General features: G+C 42.8%; 1 protein-coding gene across 1 annotated transcript; it reads left to right on the forward strand.

Moving 5' to 3' along the window:
* The first annotated feature begins 16,970 nt into the window (after window positions 1-16,970).
* Window positions 16,971-19,087, forward strand: LOC125888270 (retinol-binding protein 2-like). Its single transcript, XM_049575526.1, has 4 exons — window positions 16,971-17,121; window positions 18,153-18,331; window positions 18,430-18,531; window positions 18,896-19,087. Exons 1-4 carry the CDS (start codon window positions 17,049-17,051, stop codon window positions 18,947-18,949), a joined length of 408 nt encoding a protein of 135 aa, XP_049431483.1. The 5' UTR covers window positions 16,971-17,048; the 3' UTR covers window positions 18,950-19,087.

The raw sequence follows: 19,087 nt of genomic DNA on the forward strand, positions 1-19,087 counted from the left end.
CCTGAGCTCTGCCAGTGCGCTGTCTTCTTTTCACATCGCTCCTAATCTTGCATCTCACCGCTGAGCAAATGCCAGTGCAGTCAGAGGAGCCATATAGTGTACAGAAACAGACATTTTTGCTGAAGTAACTTCTGCAGGGATACTCGATAGAGAGAGGTTTTCAAACGCTTGTGTTTTACTGAACTCATCCAGTGATTTCACAGTAGAAGGAGCGAGATAACTGCTACAACATGGGGTGAATTGCTCATTATGGATGGTGCTGGAGTGAATCACACTTCTACCTATGTGTGTGTGTGTGCGTGTGTGTGTCCATTACAGTTTATTGGATCCATATCCTCTGTCTTCCCTGCAGCATGTACACAGTCTAACGATCTGCCACTCTGAAGCTGGATCAGCCCGTTCTCTTGCCCGAGCACGCTGACACGCTCATATGGATGATCTACTGTATCTCGCCTCTCCAGCCACACAAATACACACATGTACACACACACTTACACACACTTAATAAATTGAACTACCTCTGCAGACACAAAGGCCCAATGTGATAAGCATTGATCGTGGTGTTCGCCTCATATCACTAATAGATGTACTACTGCCCCGTGTCGTTGCTTCCAAATGATCTCCCTGGTTATGACACTAAAGGGCCAGTCCACTACAAAACCACGGAGATAAATCCTTACCCCCGCTATCCGCTATTGGCTGATGCTGGCATCATCCGTCATGTTGCTGCAGCTACGCCTCTATAATACCCTTCATAGCGTCTGGAATCATTCCAGTTCTTAAAATAGTGTCAGGGACTTGGAAGAAGGTACGGCACACTAAGAGAAAAGGAAACGTAGGGGAAGACAAGCGAGAATATGAAAGGGAGGAAAAATGACTGCAGTAGTGCGGGTAAAGAGGGCCCCTATTAGGGCAGTGGAGAGAGAAATATTGGCCAGTGTAGCCCCGTACCATTTGTCCTCGTCAGGATCTTAAATAGAATCAGGATCAATTATTCATAGGGTCTATAACTGGCAATAAATGTTAGCTGAGACAGTGCAGCCTGGGCCAGGCAGAGACAGAAAAGTGGGGTTAGAAGCAGTTACAGAGGGCCAAGTTTAAAAGTCTGGACAAAACAGCTGAATAACCGATTGTAGTTTAAACCTGGAAGTGAAGCCATTTTTTCTCGTTTGATGTGCCACTTTAACTGCATGATAATCTAAGGAAAACGAAAGCAGCTTTAAAACCGATGAACAACGTCATAAAAGCAAGTTAACAGTAGCGCAGATACGCCTCAAAATTCATCATTTGGCTCAGGGGTAGTGCATCACGCTAGATTATCGTGAAGTCTATCGAAGTCTCACATTTTTATTGCAGCTTCAGTGACACTTAAAGATACACTTCAGCTGCAAAATAAAAAAAAAGTTTGTGATCCTGCTGCCATGTTGGATACAGTCGACCAAAAAGCCGAGCACCGCCCTCCAGCTGGACCAGTTGACCCTTCGCTAAGTCCCATGCTTGGACGCAGACTGGCCAATCATAACGTAGCATTGAGCCATCTCAGACCAGGGTCCGACAACAACACAGCTGTGCTCCATTGATTCTAATGCAGTTGTTTCAGATTTCCTTTATTTTCAGTCTGGTTTTGTGGATTTGGAGCTAAATGTTGTGCCTGGGGCACGTCGTGTATTAATGATACTCGTTACCTGGAGAGGTTGGAAAAAGATATATGTTTATAGTTTATACTGTTCCAAAACCAAAATCGAACCCTGAAAAGTGTAGGGTTAGCTAGCTAGCTACTGAAGATATAGCCTACTGAATGTATACACATGCTGCTTTTGCTTTTTAATGATTGTAACAGTGAAACAAAGACCGACCCTGCTGTACAGGAACCAGTGAAGGGAAGCAGGGAAACTTTGCTGATATTCAACCAGCTGTGTGTCATCACAGTGTGTGCAGAAGAACATTGTTTGAGTACTCTCCAAGGTCCCTGCCTGTTCAGCAGCACTGGGGCAAAGCCAAACACCGTTCATCTGCACACACTGTGATGCCACACAGCTGGTTCAATATCAGCAAAATTTCCCTTTATATACATTGTCTTCTGTGGCGATCAGACATCGTGGATATATCCTTCAAACACAGACTGTAGACCCCTCTGTCTGCCTCTCTCTGGAATCACTGTTTAATTTTTCCAAAAATTTGACAATATTTCTTCAGGGAGTGCAGTTACTTACAGTGTGTGCTCCATGTTTACTCTAACAGCTTGTCAAACCATCACAAAGGGGCGGGGCTTAGCGAAAGTTATCTTATTTTTACAGCTAAACCGTACACTAAAAAAAGTTTCTGAAAACATTTAAGGTAAGAAAAAAGGCATTGCAGTAATAGAATCATTATTCATATTCGATCAGCTAGTTTGACGGTTTGGCCACAGTTCACAAGCATGATTGACAGCTGCGAAAAATACTCCTTGGCTCTGATTAGGTGTTTTCAGTCGGTCGAATTTAGCGAGTGCCTTTTTTTTTTCCACAGACTATCTGTATCATGTTCTTCTTTCAGAATATAGTGACAGTCACAGCAAATATGACACGTTATTTTCGTAAAAGTTAGCAGGTGTAGCTTTAAATATGGCAGAATGAGGGTAACATGTCAAGTTAGTGCATTGTGACGAGGTCACTCAGACGTCCTTGATGGTTTACTAGATTAATTACATCAACGTTGACAGACACAAAAGACACAAAGGAGTGCAGAAGGTTTATAAGTTGTGGACTTCAACGTCTACAGCAATGAAGTTTGCCAGGGGACCAAGGACACTTGTTACTATGGATACCATTCAACGATCATAATTACTTGTAACCTCAGCACAGTGCAGCTGGCCTGGTATTTCTCTACACTGGTAATACAGTGGCCTCAACAATCAGGCAGCTACAATGGAAAGGCACTTATGTATTAATGTCTTCTTGCACTCTACATGATGTGCAGACCATTTATAGAAATATGCCTTGGAGATATTTATGGTTTGATCTTTGGTGTTTACAAGTGGAGCGCTGTGAATTGGAAGGTCTCTCAAACATTTCTTTATTGAGTGTAAACCACTGGGATTTTTTTTTAAAAGTTATAATTCATAATAATAAAATATTGTAAATTGGACACCCAGTGTTTGTTTTTTTTTAATTTAACCTTTATTTAACCAGAAAATCTATTTTTCAAGAGTGTACTGGCCAAGACAGGCAGCAACATAAGTTACAGACAGACGAACAAAAGTACAGAATAAAAAATGTAAAGCTCTAAAATGAGCACTATAAAACACAAAATAAGATTAAAAAGGCAAATACATATGAATAAGACCAGCTAAAATACTCTGTGACACTGGCATATAGAGGATTGTGTACAAAAATGCAACAGTGCTTTGAAACGGCTGAGTGGACCCGACGCGTGCAACTTTAAGTCCTTCTGCGGAATTCTATATACGTATATGGAGCTTCCTACATAAATGCTTGTTTGCCAAACTCTGTACATACCCTGGGTACTGACAAGAAAAACAGGTTCTGAGAAAGGAGAGCATAGCCATTTTCTTTTCTTTTTTTTGCTTAATGTAGCTTTTTATGAGCTTTTGACATGATGTGACATGTAACTTTGGTCATAGGAAAATGGGTAGTCGTATTTTTGGAGCAGATCCATGCCAGGCTTTGACGCCTATTTTCTTAGCAGCCAAACACTGGAATTACAACTTCCAGGTCCGTCACGTGATGCCACTGGGCCCAAAAAGACCATTTCCCATAGACTTACATTGTAAAGGAGATGTCCGTAAATCAGTGGACAATTTTTTTGAGCATCACAAACCCAAAGGGCTCGTTTCAGTATCTAGATTTGTTGAATTCAGTCTGACATGATCTTGAAAGTCAAGAAAAGCTGCACAATTAAATCCTCATTCAAGTTAGTGTAGGGCTAAACTGGAAGTTAGACGCTCAACACATAAAAGTTTGTAGTGCACTTGCTTTATGCGCCCAACAATGCAGAAGATCTGGGTGATTTCAAACTTTTAGCAACTTTCACAGGAATTAACAAGGCCCCACCTGTAATGCTGTATCCAGTTCTATTTATACATCCATGAGATCCTCTATATCAGGGGGTGTCAAACATACGGCCCATGGGCCAGAACCGGCCTGCCAAAGGGTCCAATCCAGCCCACTAGGAAGGGCCAGGTTTCTGGAGCAGGTTAAACAATGTAAAATTCTGCTTCAGAGGCTTTTCCACCCTGACCAGGACACAGTCCTCTGATATGATAATGAATGCTTACTGTGACTATGTTTAAAAAAAAATTGAACATTGTGCAAAATATTATCAATCAGCAGCTTCAATTCAAAAGAATCTGTATCAGGAACAGTAAGGGTTACATGCATGTGTAGGGAAATGCCCATTGGTCCGACATCCCATTGTTCCGACCATATTAAACCCATTGTTCCGAAGTCCTTTCCAAAATCATCATGATGCCCTGTGGTTAAGGTCTGGTTAGGTTTAGGTACAAAAACCACTTGGTTAGGGTCAGGAAAAGATCATGGTGTGAAAAAGAAAGTGGCAAACACATAAGCTGTGAGCCTGCTTCGCCTCAAGCCTTTCCCAGCTGACCCAGAGCCGGTCGCGGTGCACCATCAAGGCAGAAATACGACTGCCGGGAGCCGTTCAGCACCGCGGACAGTCGGACTAATGGGATGTCGGACCAATGGGCTGCCGAACCAATGACATGGACCCCATGGGCTCTAGTTTCGCAGACTGGGCGCGGTGGAGGCGCAGCGCACCTGCGCTTCGCCAACTGGGTGTGGCCAGGCGGACTTTGTAAGTTTGGCACACCATGCACCCTGGCGCAGCTACTCCTCTATCCCACCTCCATCCCTCCTACCGGCGCAAGTCGGAAAGAGGGAGGAGTGAAGGCGTGGAGTGGGTTTTACACACATCACACCAATCAAATGAGCCCCTCTCCTCACCCTTAAATGCGCCGCGCGAAGGCGTAATGAGAGTTTACTCAATTCGCCATGACAGAAGAGAGCAGCAGCATCAGATGGCCAAACTTCTCCCAGGAGGAAACTGATGTTTTGGTCCAGGAGCTCCAAGCTTGCAGTGTCCAAATATACGGAACTGCAGCAGACCTCCACGGGCTGATGATGCAAAGGTAGCCTGGGAGGAGGTCACCACAATTGTAAATCAATGTTGCTTTTCTCTCGTGCGTGCGCGCTCTCTCTTTCTCTCTCGCAGTCTCATTCTGTTTCTTTTCTTTTGACTTTTCTAAGATGACAGATGTTGGAATATATGCTCCTTATCTGATGCTGTGGCTGTTTGTGGTTGGCTGAGAGGGATGTGAACTCATTAGTTTGCAGCTGTGTTAATCAAATCAGGTTGGGTTTCCATTACGCGTGCCAAACGTGCCAAATGGTGCCAATCCCCTTTGATTTTTGGGTATTTGTTGTATTGTTAACGTGCCTGATATTCTGGAAACCAGCCTGTGAGGTTTTGGTGACGTGTGTGCACTGTCCGCTGGTCAGCCAAACTTCGGCTTACACCGGCTGCGCTCCGCCTGCACTGACAGTAGACCTGGTTTCAGTTGGCGAGCTTTTAGAGCACCTTCGGCGAAGCCTTTTGGCACGAAACTGTCACTGCTCCAAGCTGGATCTGTCGACACTTCCCCCTGCTGCGCTGCCACACCCATCTCAGCGCACCTCGGTCTGCCAAACTACCAAACTGAGCGCACCTCGGGTTGCACTGCTCCAAACTAGCTTTGCGCGGGGTTCACCACCCTGCGCTGCGCCGGGAAACTAGAGCCCCATGTGTAATGAGAAGCAGACTTACTGAATGTGGAGATATAGTGTTGAAATTGCAGTTACTTTTCTTCGGACATCTGTTCATCTGTTTTGTAAAAGGATGAACATCTACAGAAAATATTAAAGCTGATGGTACTTATTGGTTGTTGTGCGATGGTTTTATTGGTCCGGCACATCTGAGATCAAATCGCCCATGAACTAAAATGAGTTTGACACCCCTGCTCTATAAAATAGAATTCTTACAATTCACACTTTATCAAAACCCTGCTTGATCCTTATTGTGTCTGGCAGTGTTTCAGATGTAGCCACTCAGTGTATTTGCATGTGGTAATTACCCTACACAAAAGACAAAAGTCGGTGCATGCACAGATTTCACTTCACTTCAATTAAGACTTCAGCATTACTGAGTTGGATGACACTGTTAACAGTTTTCTTCAGTCTTCCTGCAGCTCATTTAAATCCAACCCTGTCGACTAGAAATTATACGTTTATATACCACTAATTTGTTTCTTCAAAATTGCCGTGCGCTTCAAGTTGCTGCAGAGTTTTTTTAATATTTAACCAAGACCAAGTATTTCCCTAACCTTCACTGAGAGCTGTAAGTGCATAAACACGGCCATAAAAGAATTTGGAAAGACGTTGTCAGTGCATGTTTTACTGATAGGTTCACCTTCTACATTTTGTTGCCAGATACATTGATTAACATTTCCACAGTATGTTGAAAGTAATGAAACATGATCCAGGGGGCATTATGCTTCCTCCAAAACACATTTGCTGTTGCAAAGTATATAAATGTAATTTCTAGGAGACAGGGGGTGGATAAATCTTCTTGGCCCTCTATTTTTTGGCTGCATAGTGCACACAAATATCCTCAAGTTGCTCTTTCTCTGTTGCATTTCTGTCAGTGTAGCCACTCCAGAAGCATTTGCCCATTGTGTCATTTTGAATGGAACTCTGGGACTGCATAATTAAAATGTTGCCATCCCACAAATGTTGCCAAATCAACCAGCACTGAAATCCCAGGGATTATTTTCAGAGACAAAATGAGAACATACAAAATTGAAAGCTGAATAGCACTCTTTGATGTTTCGTGTTGAAGACTACCTGCTTAAAATCTGATTGTTTGTTTGTTCGCTTGTTTTAAAGTATGTAAAAATATTTTGTTCAACATGGTTTTCCTACATAATAGTAACAATTCCGACAAGGGGCTGGAAGCAGATCTACTCTTTCTCTTCCATTGAGAAATTCTGGATCTGACCTCTGCCCTGCCAACCACCGCTGTAGATTCCTCTTTTGCTTTCCACTTTCTGAGGTGCTGCTCACGCTCGATTGACTGGTGAAAGGGCAGTGTGCATCAAGATGGCTAGTGTTGGCGTGAGAGGAAACATAGAGAGATTCAGCCACACATGTCTGAGCCTCAGTCAGACAAGGAGTTTGCTGTGCAGCAAAATTGACTTCTAGCAAATGGCAAGTATTGTTTATATTGTTTGTCGGTGTGATAGCTTGTAGGGCAGTGGCTGACACACATTAATGGCTGTGGAACATACAATATCTGCGATGATGGGGTTTTTGGTAGATAGTGGAATGCGGCTCCATTCACAGCCCAAACTGCACATTCCATCATGTTTGCTATACAAATTTTCACTATGCTGATGCTACTTACAAGTCTGCTCTGCATTGAAAGGTTTCAGGTTTCTTTGCCAGTGTTCTGTCAAATTATCTTGCCTATCTTTTAGACAGTGATTGGCTTTTGCTCTGGTGACGTGATAATCCAGGCTTCTAGGAAGTGCGTCAGGCTTTAAAGTCAATTTTCCTTTGTGGCCTAATGGTGTAATTATGTCCACCATGTAATGCTTTGTGACCCAAAAATACTTTTTTTCCTCTGACTTAGCTACATGGCAAAGAGATGTCTGTAAATCAGTGGATACTGACTCGTTACTCTATCAGAATTTGATCCATTTGTCCGATTATATTTAGGAAATCTAGAGGAGCCACATTTTCATTTTAACCCCATTTAAGTTAGCGGAGCACTAAAGCAGAAGTAGCTTGCTTGGCTGTTGAAAGTCTTTTCAGGTGCTTGCTCTTTGGGCAACACATTCCTGAAGCAGTGTTGATTATCTGAGTAACCACTGAGCAATTTTCATGTCCAGTTCTCTTTAAACATCCATGACCTTGAATTTTAGATTTTAGGGAAGTTGGTATCATCAAGGTCAGACATTTTAGGGGACATAAACATAAGAACAACACATTTTTGAGTGAAGGGGAACTTTAATATTATGCAGACTGTTCTAATCCACTGTTCATATGTTTTCCTACGAAAAGAAATGCACAGAAATTCGTACATATCCTTCATAATCATGACCCAGTAATTCATGACAAAACCACTTCATATGGGAAGGCTGCAATCATGCAAACAATGCAGTGACAAGAATATAAAAGAAAGCAGTCTCTGTAAGGTTTGGGTGATGGATGGGTCAAAAATCACAGGACTTTCCCCCAGGACGTTCCCAAGGTATTCGTAACCCCCAATTTCCACCAGATGCGTGTTGGTTGCGTCTGCGATCCGTCTCAGCTGTGGTACTCCGGAGCCCTCCGCAACAGATACGCAGGACTTCTATTTCAAGTCTATTGCAGCAATTCAGCACAGAGCAGATTGTGCTTGGCAGGGAGTTGTGCACAGAAACAAAATAAAACATCTGGTTAATTTTCAAAATAAAATACACAGTGTTCACGATGGATCATATTTCCCTGCACTACACCTTGAAAACTACATAATGGGCAGAGGCAGGCCTGAAGTCAACAGGTCAGAGGTTTTCAGACGTCATTTCACCCCATTGACACCATGGACGAGGAGATATTAATCATGGCAGTGCACCGAGATGTCTTCCGGCGGAGCTACACCGCTCCGTACAGCAAAAGCAGCCGGTGGGTATTGATGGATGGCGGAGCACGCAGCGGATAACCAGCGCTGCTGTTCCGCAACGGACACGCATCCAGTGGAAATCCGGCGTAACTGCGCCAAGATGCGTCCTCACCATATTTCTTTTCTTAAACCTCACCAAAATCACTATACTTGCCTAAACCTAATCCATTGACGTTAAGTATGTATTTTTACGTGAAGTGCGTAACATCATTTATGGGGTGCTAATTTGTAGGATATTATACAAACTCTTGTGTGTGCATTTTCATAGGATATCATATGAACTACATGCATTCTCACAGAAAGGCAGGTTGAAATCCACACACTGCACACCAACACATATGCCAGTTAAAAGAATACCTAATTCCATTTCATTCTGTATGTTAATGTTTGTCTTTGAATTAAAAAAAAAAAAGTCTTTACAATTAAAGTGATCACTAGCTTTGGCTTAGTCATTTAAATAATCCTCCTTCCATTGTATCACTCAAGCTCAAGTGTGAGTATGGTGCAGTGATGACTGAAGACTAGTTTGAAATCTCTACTCAAAACCTCCATCAAAATGTCCCTTGTATACCCATCCTGGCGCAGAGACACAAGCCCGAGGCGTGAATTATCACACAGAGACAGTTCTGTTGATAATTGACTGAAGGAATGCCAGGCACTTACTGATGAACATGGAAACACTCCACTGTGCATCTCCAAATGGCTTTAGCAAGCTAATGGTGGTGTGGGAAAAATGAGCTCACATAAGGCAGGGGAGGTAATGTAGCTTCCAGCTCAGCTCATTTTCTCCAAACGAAAGAGATAATCTGGACCCCCCGAAGGCCTCCGAGATTGAAAGCCTCACAAGCGGAAAGGCCAAATAACTAAGAGAAATTAGACGTGAACCTGGGCCAAAGTTTTCTCATTCCACTCCCACGCTTCACATCATGGGCCATACAGTGAGGGAGAAAGTGAAGTAACAGCCTACCTTTTCCTATATTGCCTTTCTTGTATTCCCTATTTCCTTGTTTCCCTCATATCTGTGCTCCTTTTCCCACTCTGCCTTACATCACTTCTTCTTCCACTCTTTTCCATCTTCTTACTTTTTTTCTCCTTCCCTTCCCATGAGTGTTTGCTACAGAGGGCGCAGACAGAAATGCAGAATGTTTGTGACAACTGGAGCACTTTCCTTCTCTACCCAGATGGACTGGCAACCAACTGTCTCAGCTGAACAGGCTTTCATTCCCACAGCTCCTCTCCTCTCTTCTCCTCGCCTCGCCAAAACCTGCACAACCAGTGTTGCCAGAAGGGGATGGAAAACGGGAACAAAGACAGAATATTACCAATGTTTCATTAAGTATTTGTTGGGAATTCTGAGGATATACCTAAGATTACATGTATTAGTTGTCTCCATGCTGAGATAACCCTGATAATCCATATGTAACTAGAGGAGAACATGCACAGGCAATGAATATTCATAAACATAATTACATCAGGTGATCAAAGATCCACACACTGAAGTCACATGATGAAGCCTGAGCCGGCTCCATCTACTGAAGCAGACCATGAACAGTATATTTTTCGTTTCATTTTTCTTCAAGAAAAAACATAGACATGACAGTGTTGCCTTTCATTGTGCTGTGATGCTAGTAAGTAAAATTAGCTTTAAAGTAAGATTTTAAAGCTAACTATGCTACCTGAAGGTTACTTTAGCACCCCAGCATGTAGTGTTGCTACTCCCAAACTGACCTTGAGATGGAGTCGAAAGCTCCATGTAAGTAGTGGACCTATGCAACACAATCACCAGGAAAAATGTTTGTATTATTGAGCATCGCGTTAGTTCAGGCAGGACATGATGTCATCAGCTGATCTCAAACAACCCAATCACATCCTCCACTGCCTGTCCACTGCCTGTCTTTTAGTTGTTCCCAAGGTGTCCCACAAGAGAACCGGTGAAGCTGCTTTTTGTTTTTATGGCCCTAAACTATGGAACACTCTCCCTTTAGATCTGAGAATGGCAGGCTCCTTAGCTATTTTTAAAAAGAAATTGAAAACCTATCTTTTTAATTTGACTTTTAATACGGGTTGATTTGATTTGATTTTTATCACTGTTGTTGTTTTGTTGTTTCTGATATTGCTTTGTTCAAGCACTTTGGGCTACATTCGTGCACGAAAGGTGCTCTATAAATAAATATTTATTTATTAAATATTTTTATTATTATTATTATTATTATTATTATTAATCAACTGATGGAGCAGCTGATTGATGGAAGGGAGTCAGCTGATAGATCACATGATTCCTTTCTATGCAACCAGTTGGTGAATCTCATTCAGGGCGCCCTATTTAAACTGCTCTGGCCTGCCTACTGTTGCTGCTTCCTCTGCAAGCTGCTTTGCAACCCGCCTCCACCCCAGCTCCTCCTTTTCATGCTGTGTCTGACTTATCAATGTCATTTCTGTTTGTCATTGATGATGCGCTGTTCTGTTCCCGGGGGGGTCTTTGCTGCTGCTCTCCCTGCCTTAGGATTCCCATGTAGGCACATGGAAGGGCAGGGAGATGTGCTCTCCCTGCCTTAGGATTCCCATGTAGGCGCATGGAAGGGTAGAGAGGCCCCAGAACAGAGCCATACCGTCAAATACAATTCCGCAAATGTAAATAAAGTTTTCTTTGACTAAAGTTTTCCTGACTAAAGTAATTTTTTTGCTAACCATGGATGTATAGATATTTTGTGGTGGATATGTTGAAACTGCACATTTCTCAGCAACACATGTTTGGTGGCACAACCATGACTGGTAAATGCCGCAGTGTGTTGCAGAAAGCACCCAAGTCCGGTGTCTCAAACACCAGTGGAAACACCACGAAGGGTCACCAACAACTGGTGATGTTGGTTACAAACAGTGGTCTGCAGGGATCTGCAGCTTGTCACACCTAGGTCATGCCATGCACCATCCCCTCCACCTCTAGATGACATAAGTCAGTTTATATATAACACCACTTAAGAAATGTTGATGCCAATAAAACGTGCAAATGCAAGGTTTTCATGATTTGCAGACATGTATACAGTGAACATTGTCTTCTGGCAACTAGGCTGAACTTTGAGCTCATGTTATTTTTCTCACACAACATGAGAATATATTTGGAAGGGAGCCATAGTGTTAAAAAGCCTGTCTGTATGTAAGCCAAACTAACCCCTACCTCAACTGAACCTAACCCAAAAAATCCCCAACTAGCACGTATAAACAATAGACAGTGTGTATTCTATCCACCTGTTTTTATGCACATTTTCAATTCGCGCATAAGTAGTGCAGATACCAGAAATAAGAAGATATAAAAAGTAGCATGAAGCAGAATCATGACATACATGAAGCTTCCGGTCCACTGAAGAAAGAAGAAAGGGAAAATGGTGGCAGACGAAAACAGATCTATGTGAAGCAATGAGGAGACTGTAACCCTCCTCAAGTCGTGACAAACATAGATACCATATTTCCAAAAGTCTCTATACTGTTGTTGTACACATTATTAGTAGTAAATATACCCAGTCGTTCTGCACAGTTTGCCTCCTGTCTCCAATCTAAGAAAACCAAAATAATTACAACTTTACAGGAGTATGGCAGTAATCTGTGCCACTACAAGGCACAGGCAGAGCAATATCCTTCCTCCATCGCCTTTTTTTTGATGCGCCCGGCCCTTCACTGCAGAATGTGAATCTGGACACCCTTTCCCTGGCTGATCCCTCAGGACCCACAGCCCTTTCCAGCTCCACATAGGAAGCCCCATGCATTATGCATCACCATCCAGGCCTATTTCGGTGCAGAAACGCAAAAAATAGAGAGAAACACAGAGCTTCTCGGGCTCCCTCAATCAGTCCCACAGTTGCTCGTGTTTCTGCGGAAAACGAGGTCTCGTTCCGACCGTACGGAATTACCAAGAGGAAAACATGAAATATTTAGCACTGTCATCCCCCTTCTTTCCCTCTCTGTTTTCCAGCTCAAACTTCCTAAGGGGAAAAAATCACACACACAAAAATAAATAAATAAATAAAATAGTGAGAGCTTACAGTATGTTTTCTTCCTATGATTATCTGGATGCTCCTTTCTCAGAGAGGATGGGGTAAGGAAGCACCACACAGATTGGTGGAGGTCAGGATCGCAAGATTTCCCCTCAGGGGACGGGATGACACACGCAGAGGTGGAACATGGGATTTGATTAATGCTCCATGGAAGTGGTGAGGAGAATGGGCTCGGGTGCAGGCTGGTATAGGTCGGATCAAAGCAGGCGTGGTGGAGAGCGATGATGGTCGGCACAGAGAGGCATTTAGCATGCATAAATGGACAAACAACCAAAGGCGAACGCCTACAGTACATGCATACATTCATGACAGGATACAAATGCACAGGACGCTTTTTTTTTTTTTTTTTTTTCTTCTGTAGACCTGGGCATTTGTTTGAAGAAGCGCACACCTACACACAGGGTGACCTTGACATAGAAAAGTCTCCACAGGTACCTTGCTCTGAGATTGTGTCTGTGGCATCTGAATGGGCCCTCGTCTATTGACATCAAGGCTGTCCAACCTGCAGACTTATTATTTTCTGCTCCAAAGGACTGCACACTATAAAAATGGACTGACACTCACCTAGCTTTTGTCCTCTGTCTGAAATTGTAAAGCTTTTTGAGTATGATAATGCAATTTCCTGCCTCTGTGTGTGTGTGTGTGTGTGTGTGTGTGCGTGTATTCCTTCTGTATGCAGAATCTCCTCTAACTTAGTTACTTTTCTTCTTGTACTGACGCATGTAACACCACTGCTGTGTCTTCTTTTTCCCGAAAGGCTTCCATAAGGAGGATAAAAGCAAAACTCATTCAATTGTGTGGGAACACTGGGGCCCTTTCAATTCTCACTGGGACATCAAAGCACACAGCAAGACTCTGCACTATTAGAGTCCATGGGTGGGATGAAAATACATTACAAATATATCTACTCTGTGCTGAAATCCATGACGAGGGTTTCGTAACAAAGAGCAGACTTCTCTCAATCATTTGTCCCCTCTGAGGATTGTGATTAATCTAACCTTTGATGTTTCGAAACAACGGGGAGGAGGAAGAGATGGGAGAGATGTGGGGGCCGCTAGGGGAGCTGCATGTGGGGATGTAAAGACTTAGTAATGCACTGCTTTGAATGCCACGCTAATGAATCAAATTGAATTGAATCACACAGGATATTGAGACTGTATTGCGAGGAGTGACACAGCATGCAGGCACAATGCACAACATCTTACAGTTAAAAGATTACGCTGAGATAGAAGTAGAAAAACTCTCAGAAGGAGAGTGGCAAAATGGTGAGTCGTAAGAAAGAGAAGCGCAGGATAACTTGCTGCCCACTGTATATAATGTTTGATTAAACCGAGACGCTTTGTGTATCAACACACATATCTGTTGCTATGATGTGTGGAGTATAGATAAGCTGGAAGGTGTGATGTGCAGCCAGGTTGTACAGAAACACATTAAACACTGACGTGCACACAAGTATGATCAACTCACAGACGACGCGACACAACAATGCGGAGTGTGTATGTGCGGGTATGTGTTTGTGTGTGTCTCCAAGGTTATGGGGCACAGGAAGCGCCATTAGGTGTGAATTAGGCAGAATTAAAAATGAATCCGCTGTCATGCATTATTAAAACTACCCTAATTGCATTTGCATAAGTATATGAGATGCTGTGTACGTGTGCCAGCGTGCAAGCATGTGTATGCATGTGCAAGTGGATGCAGTCCGTCTTACTTATATGGTTACTTGTCATTTTTTTACATCACAAAGTCCAGTTTCACATTCAAATTCTCTCTTCACCTCGATGTTTACTGTGAAGCAGTTATTGCGTCTCTTTAACCTCTTCTTACAACTTACAAATTCCTCCCAATTCACCTAACGAAAGCAACAACCCACAGAGAACAGACTTCAACTACGTCGGCCCTCGGTAAGCAGATGGCTCTGTGTCATTTTAACTTTGATCACAGTATAACATGTGGTACTATTTTGTACAGAGCACAAGGTATTCCTACCTCTTTTCATGGGGGACTTTGACTTATGTGTAGCAACATTGCCCCTGTGTGGTGAGAGGAGTAAAATAGTCATCCAACCCAGAAGTTGAGCTCAGGTGAAGCTTGAGAAATGATCCCTGTATCAAAAATTGTGTTTGTCGGTTTAATAAGATATGCCATTCTTAATTTGTAATTTTTATGTAAATATGTACTCACGTAAGTGGGCACAAGTGTATTTTTGTAGTGCAGATACAGCACTGAGGTGCAACTTATGAATAGTACATTAAACTTATTTTTAAAAACAAATTTATAAACACTTCAAAGACAAATTAGAGTGTTGAGAGAGTATGCTAAAGCTCAGCTTATTTGTCTAAATCAGGACTGTGTTTGTGGTTTGATCAGATTTGATTACTGTAACATTGGCCTGATAAACACTACACTGCTGTTTCAATACGTGACAATTACAAAACAAAACGCTGGCATATTACCACCCTATAAATTTAGCAGACACAGATCAACATTAGGATTTATTTGATTTGTCATGTGTCTGTCCAACTGACGAATGTTTGTCCAGTATTTACTCTCCTTTAAACTCTGTTTTGGTCTCCAACAACTCCTGATTAATGCTCCACTATGTTCACTAGTTGCTAGCTTTGTCTGTCTTCCTTTAGGGGCAAAGCAGAATTGTACAGCTGGGTCATGAGAGCTTTTTCACAAAGAAAAAATACATGTGCCAGCTACTTCCGTAAATGAGTCTGATGAGAGAGTGGAGCACAACAGTAAAGGTGAGGGCCGTAAATCCAAAACAATTAGCTGAAGGATGCTAAAATGCTCCACAGAGATGTGGATAAAGGCATTTCAGTGATAACTCTGCATGAATTTGTGCACTACATGATCCTTTTCATATTTCCTGTTGTTGTTTCTTTCTACTGATAATAAAGAAATATTGATAAGTGCTTTAATTTTATTTTGCATTTATAACAATGCCTTACTTGCTGCTGCATGGGCCGTCCACTGCATGGAAATGTTCTGGAAAATATGTGAAATACAGCTTGCAGACAAGATTGGTCATTATCATTGCACAACAGGGTAAATGAGGTAAAAGAGTGCAATTAGATATTGCAATCTGGCCATTGCCTGCAGGTAAGAGATAAGTGTTCATGTACATCAATGCATCTTATCAGCACTAAGACACCATGACATGCACCGCCCGCCTCACCTTTGACCCTCCACATACAACCCCATCTCAACTGGATCAAATTAGAATCACTGTCAGATAAAACACTCCAGTTGAACTCGTGAAACCATATCATGGACGCAGCATATTTTACTATATGCTCTTTGATAGCAAACTGTATTAATTACGGCTGCTGACGTCTGAGATAAAGAACAGAGAGGTAGTAGATGCCAGTTCAAGATCAATTTCACATTTCCTTGACATGAATAATGAAATATGGCCCTGTGGTAAGACTGTAACCTCTATATAAACCAGCAGTTTGCATAAACCAACACTGAGAAGCTCAGACTTTGAACACAAACACATTTGTACAAACATGTGCACACATGCTCACACTTTTGCTGATAAAGTAGCTCCAGCTGATTCAAGCAAAGGTGTTTTATCTTGAACTGATTCTTCAAGACAGCTTGAAGTCGAGAATCTTGAGAGACATTCCAATAAAAAAAAAAAAGGTTTTAACTTCGGCCTGGTAAAAACTGCTGTGGTGTTGTATTTGAGTCAACAAAATTTCCTCCCTTGAACTTTGTTCCTTGATATGAAACCAGAGAGGAATCTTTCCACTGCAGGCCCCGAAAAAGGCTCAAGAAATGAACTTTGGTGCAGACGGCGGCCGAGGTAATCAGCACTCATCTCTATCTTTGCTCCTCTCCATCTTCCCTCCATTCCAGTACATTAGAAGGAGTAATTGCTAATGCCGGCTTCATTGGGAGGAAATGGAGATTGAAAAAATGTACAGCCGACTCTTTAAGTGCAACCACGTCAGTGTGCATGTGCTGAATGCACAGACACAGAAGCATGTGCACAAACTATCCTGCACTATCCTATCCTGTATCTTGTGCGCATATTATGTAGTGAAGGAGTGTGTTGACAGTGCACAGCGTAAACCTGAACTATCGCACAAACACACTCACACACTGTCCTGAGAGAATTATCAGGCGGACCCTGTCCTTTGGTCCACACACACACATACGTGCACACGCACAGTCGCGGTGTATTTAAAGGGTTGGGCTTGAACTCACTGTCTCTCTCATTGTGACAAGTACTCCTCAAGGCAAACTACTACCTCCACTCACAAGTCAAAAATGCCTGCAGACTACAGTGGACGTTGGGAGATGGTGAGCAACGAGAACTTCGAGGAGCTCATGAAGGCTCTCGGTAAGTCGCCCTCTTACAGCCTGCCTAATGCATAACAGCAGGGAAAGGGAGACTGCAGCTTGGGAACCCTCATTAAAATCAAGAGTCAATTACAAGTTTGCATTTAAAGATGCAGCCAAGTAGGGAGAGAGGCATGAGCAGAAAATTTGGGACGAGTGACAGAAGGAGAGTGAGTGTAGCATTATGAGGAGGAGGAGGGAGGGCGAGGGAAAAAAGGATGTGGCACTGCTTCATTTCCTCATTGAGCTGCTGTCAGGCCAAGTTAACCTCCAGTCTGTGAGCGGTTGCCGTCTGTTACCGCGCCAAATAAATATTGATTCACTCCTTTCTGAATTTTCATCCTCCTGATCAGGAGAAAAGGAAGACAGATTCCGACCCTGGATCAGGCAGCAGGCCAGCTCGTCATAAAATAGAGTGTGAGACCAGTGTCTCTCTCTCTCTCCTTCACTCACTCTCAGCTTTCCTCCTTTTGGCGCGTCATTGATCAAGCCTAGAAACACTTTCATTATTCACGACCCTATCTGCAATTCATAAAACAACCCTGGTACACTCAGCTCACACAAAATCCGGGAAATTCTGAATGCCGCCACCTAATTTCCATCGAGCGGATAGGAAAATGACATCCTTATGGAAATGGGTCAAAAATATTATTTAGATGGGTAAATATAGGGGCCCCATCTGTAAGAGTGATGGGAAGAAATTGAATTTTCACGTTAAGGCAAATGGGATATGAATATCTAAACGGTCGGGGAGGGTGGCTCTCAGGGCCCGATGCTGAACAGGGGCGGAGGAACTCATTTGACTTGGGGCAAGGTCATTTTTAAAGGGTAAATGAGACTGTCAAAAGGACCAGTAGGAGAGGAATCATAATAAGTGGCCTGGAGTGTCGTGTGTGTGTGTGTGTGCGGATGTGTGCTTTGGTGTGTCTGTGCAAATAAGGATTTATTCTGTAAAAACAGTCCCAGCTACACACATATACGTGACTCACACTGCTGCCACTGACTTTAAATTCCATTCATTTATGTTTGCAGACATTGACTTTGCCACCAGAAAGATAGCCTCCCACCTGCATCAGACAAAGGTGATTGTCCAGAGCGGAGACAAGTTTGAAACAAAGACCCTGAGCACCTTCAGAAACTACGAGGTCAACTTCACCGTGGGGGAGGAGTTTGAGGAGTACACAAAGGGGCTGGACAACCGAAAAGTCAAGGTGGGACTGTTTTCCTATCCTAAACCAGGAACCATGACAGTGCTGTCTTGCCTTTGAATAATAACCTTTGTGTGTGTGTGTTTGTGTGGTGATATCAGACTCTGGTTAACTGGGATGGAGACAAGCTGGTGTGTGTTCAGAAGGGGGAGAAAGAAAACCGTGGCTGGAAACATTGGATCGAGGAAGACCTGCTACACCTGGTGAGCGAAAGTGTGACACGTTGCCTAAATCATGGGAGAATTGTAAAAGTTTTATGATGTATTTGCCTGGAAATTGGATGCTCCTGCGTGACCACAGCTGCAGCAGCTTGTAAATTCATTCCCTCAATTAGCCACACGTTACTACAAAGTAAACACAATCTCAACGAGAGTACACTTTCTCCCCACACCTGCTTGATTAAATATATTACAACCACTAAATTAGACTATCGCAATAACAATAAACAAGATAATGAATCACTATCTAAAACACACAAACTGTAAGCTCTGCCTGATTATGTAACCAAGAGGCATTTATTGCATCATGCTGGACTCGCAGTCTAAAGGTCTGTGTCTTCTCTTTCAGGAAATCACCGTGCTCGACAAAGTCTGCCACCAAGTATTTAAGAAGGCCCAGTAGGATGAAAACTGTCTGTCGTGTGTCGCGTGTTTCTGCCTATTTATAATGTAATTGAGAAGACCTGTAATGTACTGACTCAATACAGCTGTTCTCTTTTAATTGTGTTTTTTTTTAATTAAAATATGTATTACAATTACA

This window comes from Epinephelus fuscoguttatus, linkage group LG5 (genome assembly GCF_011397635.1).
Source record: "Epinephelus fuscoguttatus linkage group LG5, E.fuscoguttatus.final_Chr_v1".
NCBI classification, from domain to species: Eukaryota; Metazoa; Chordata; class Actinopteri; order Perciformes; family Serranidae; genus Epinephelus; species Epinephelus fuscoguttatus.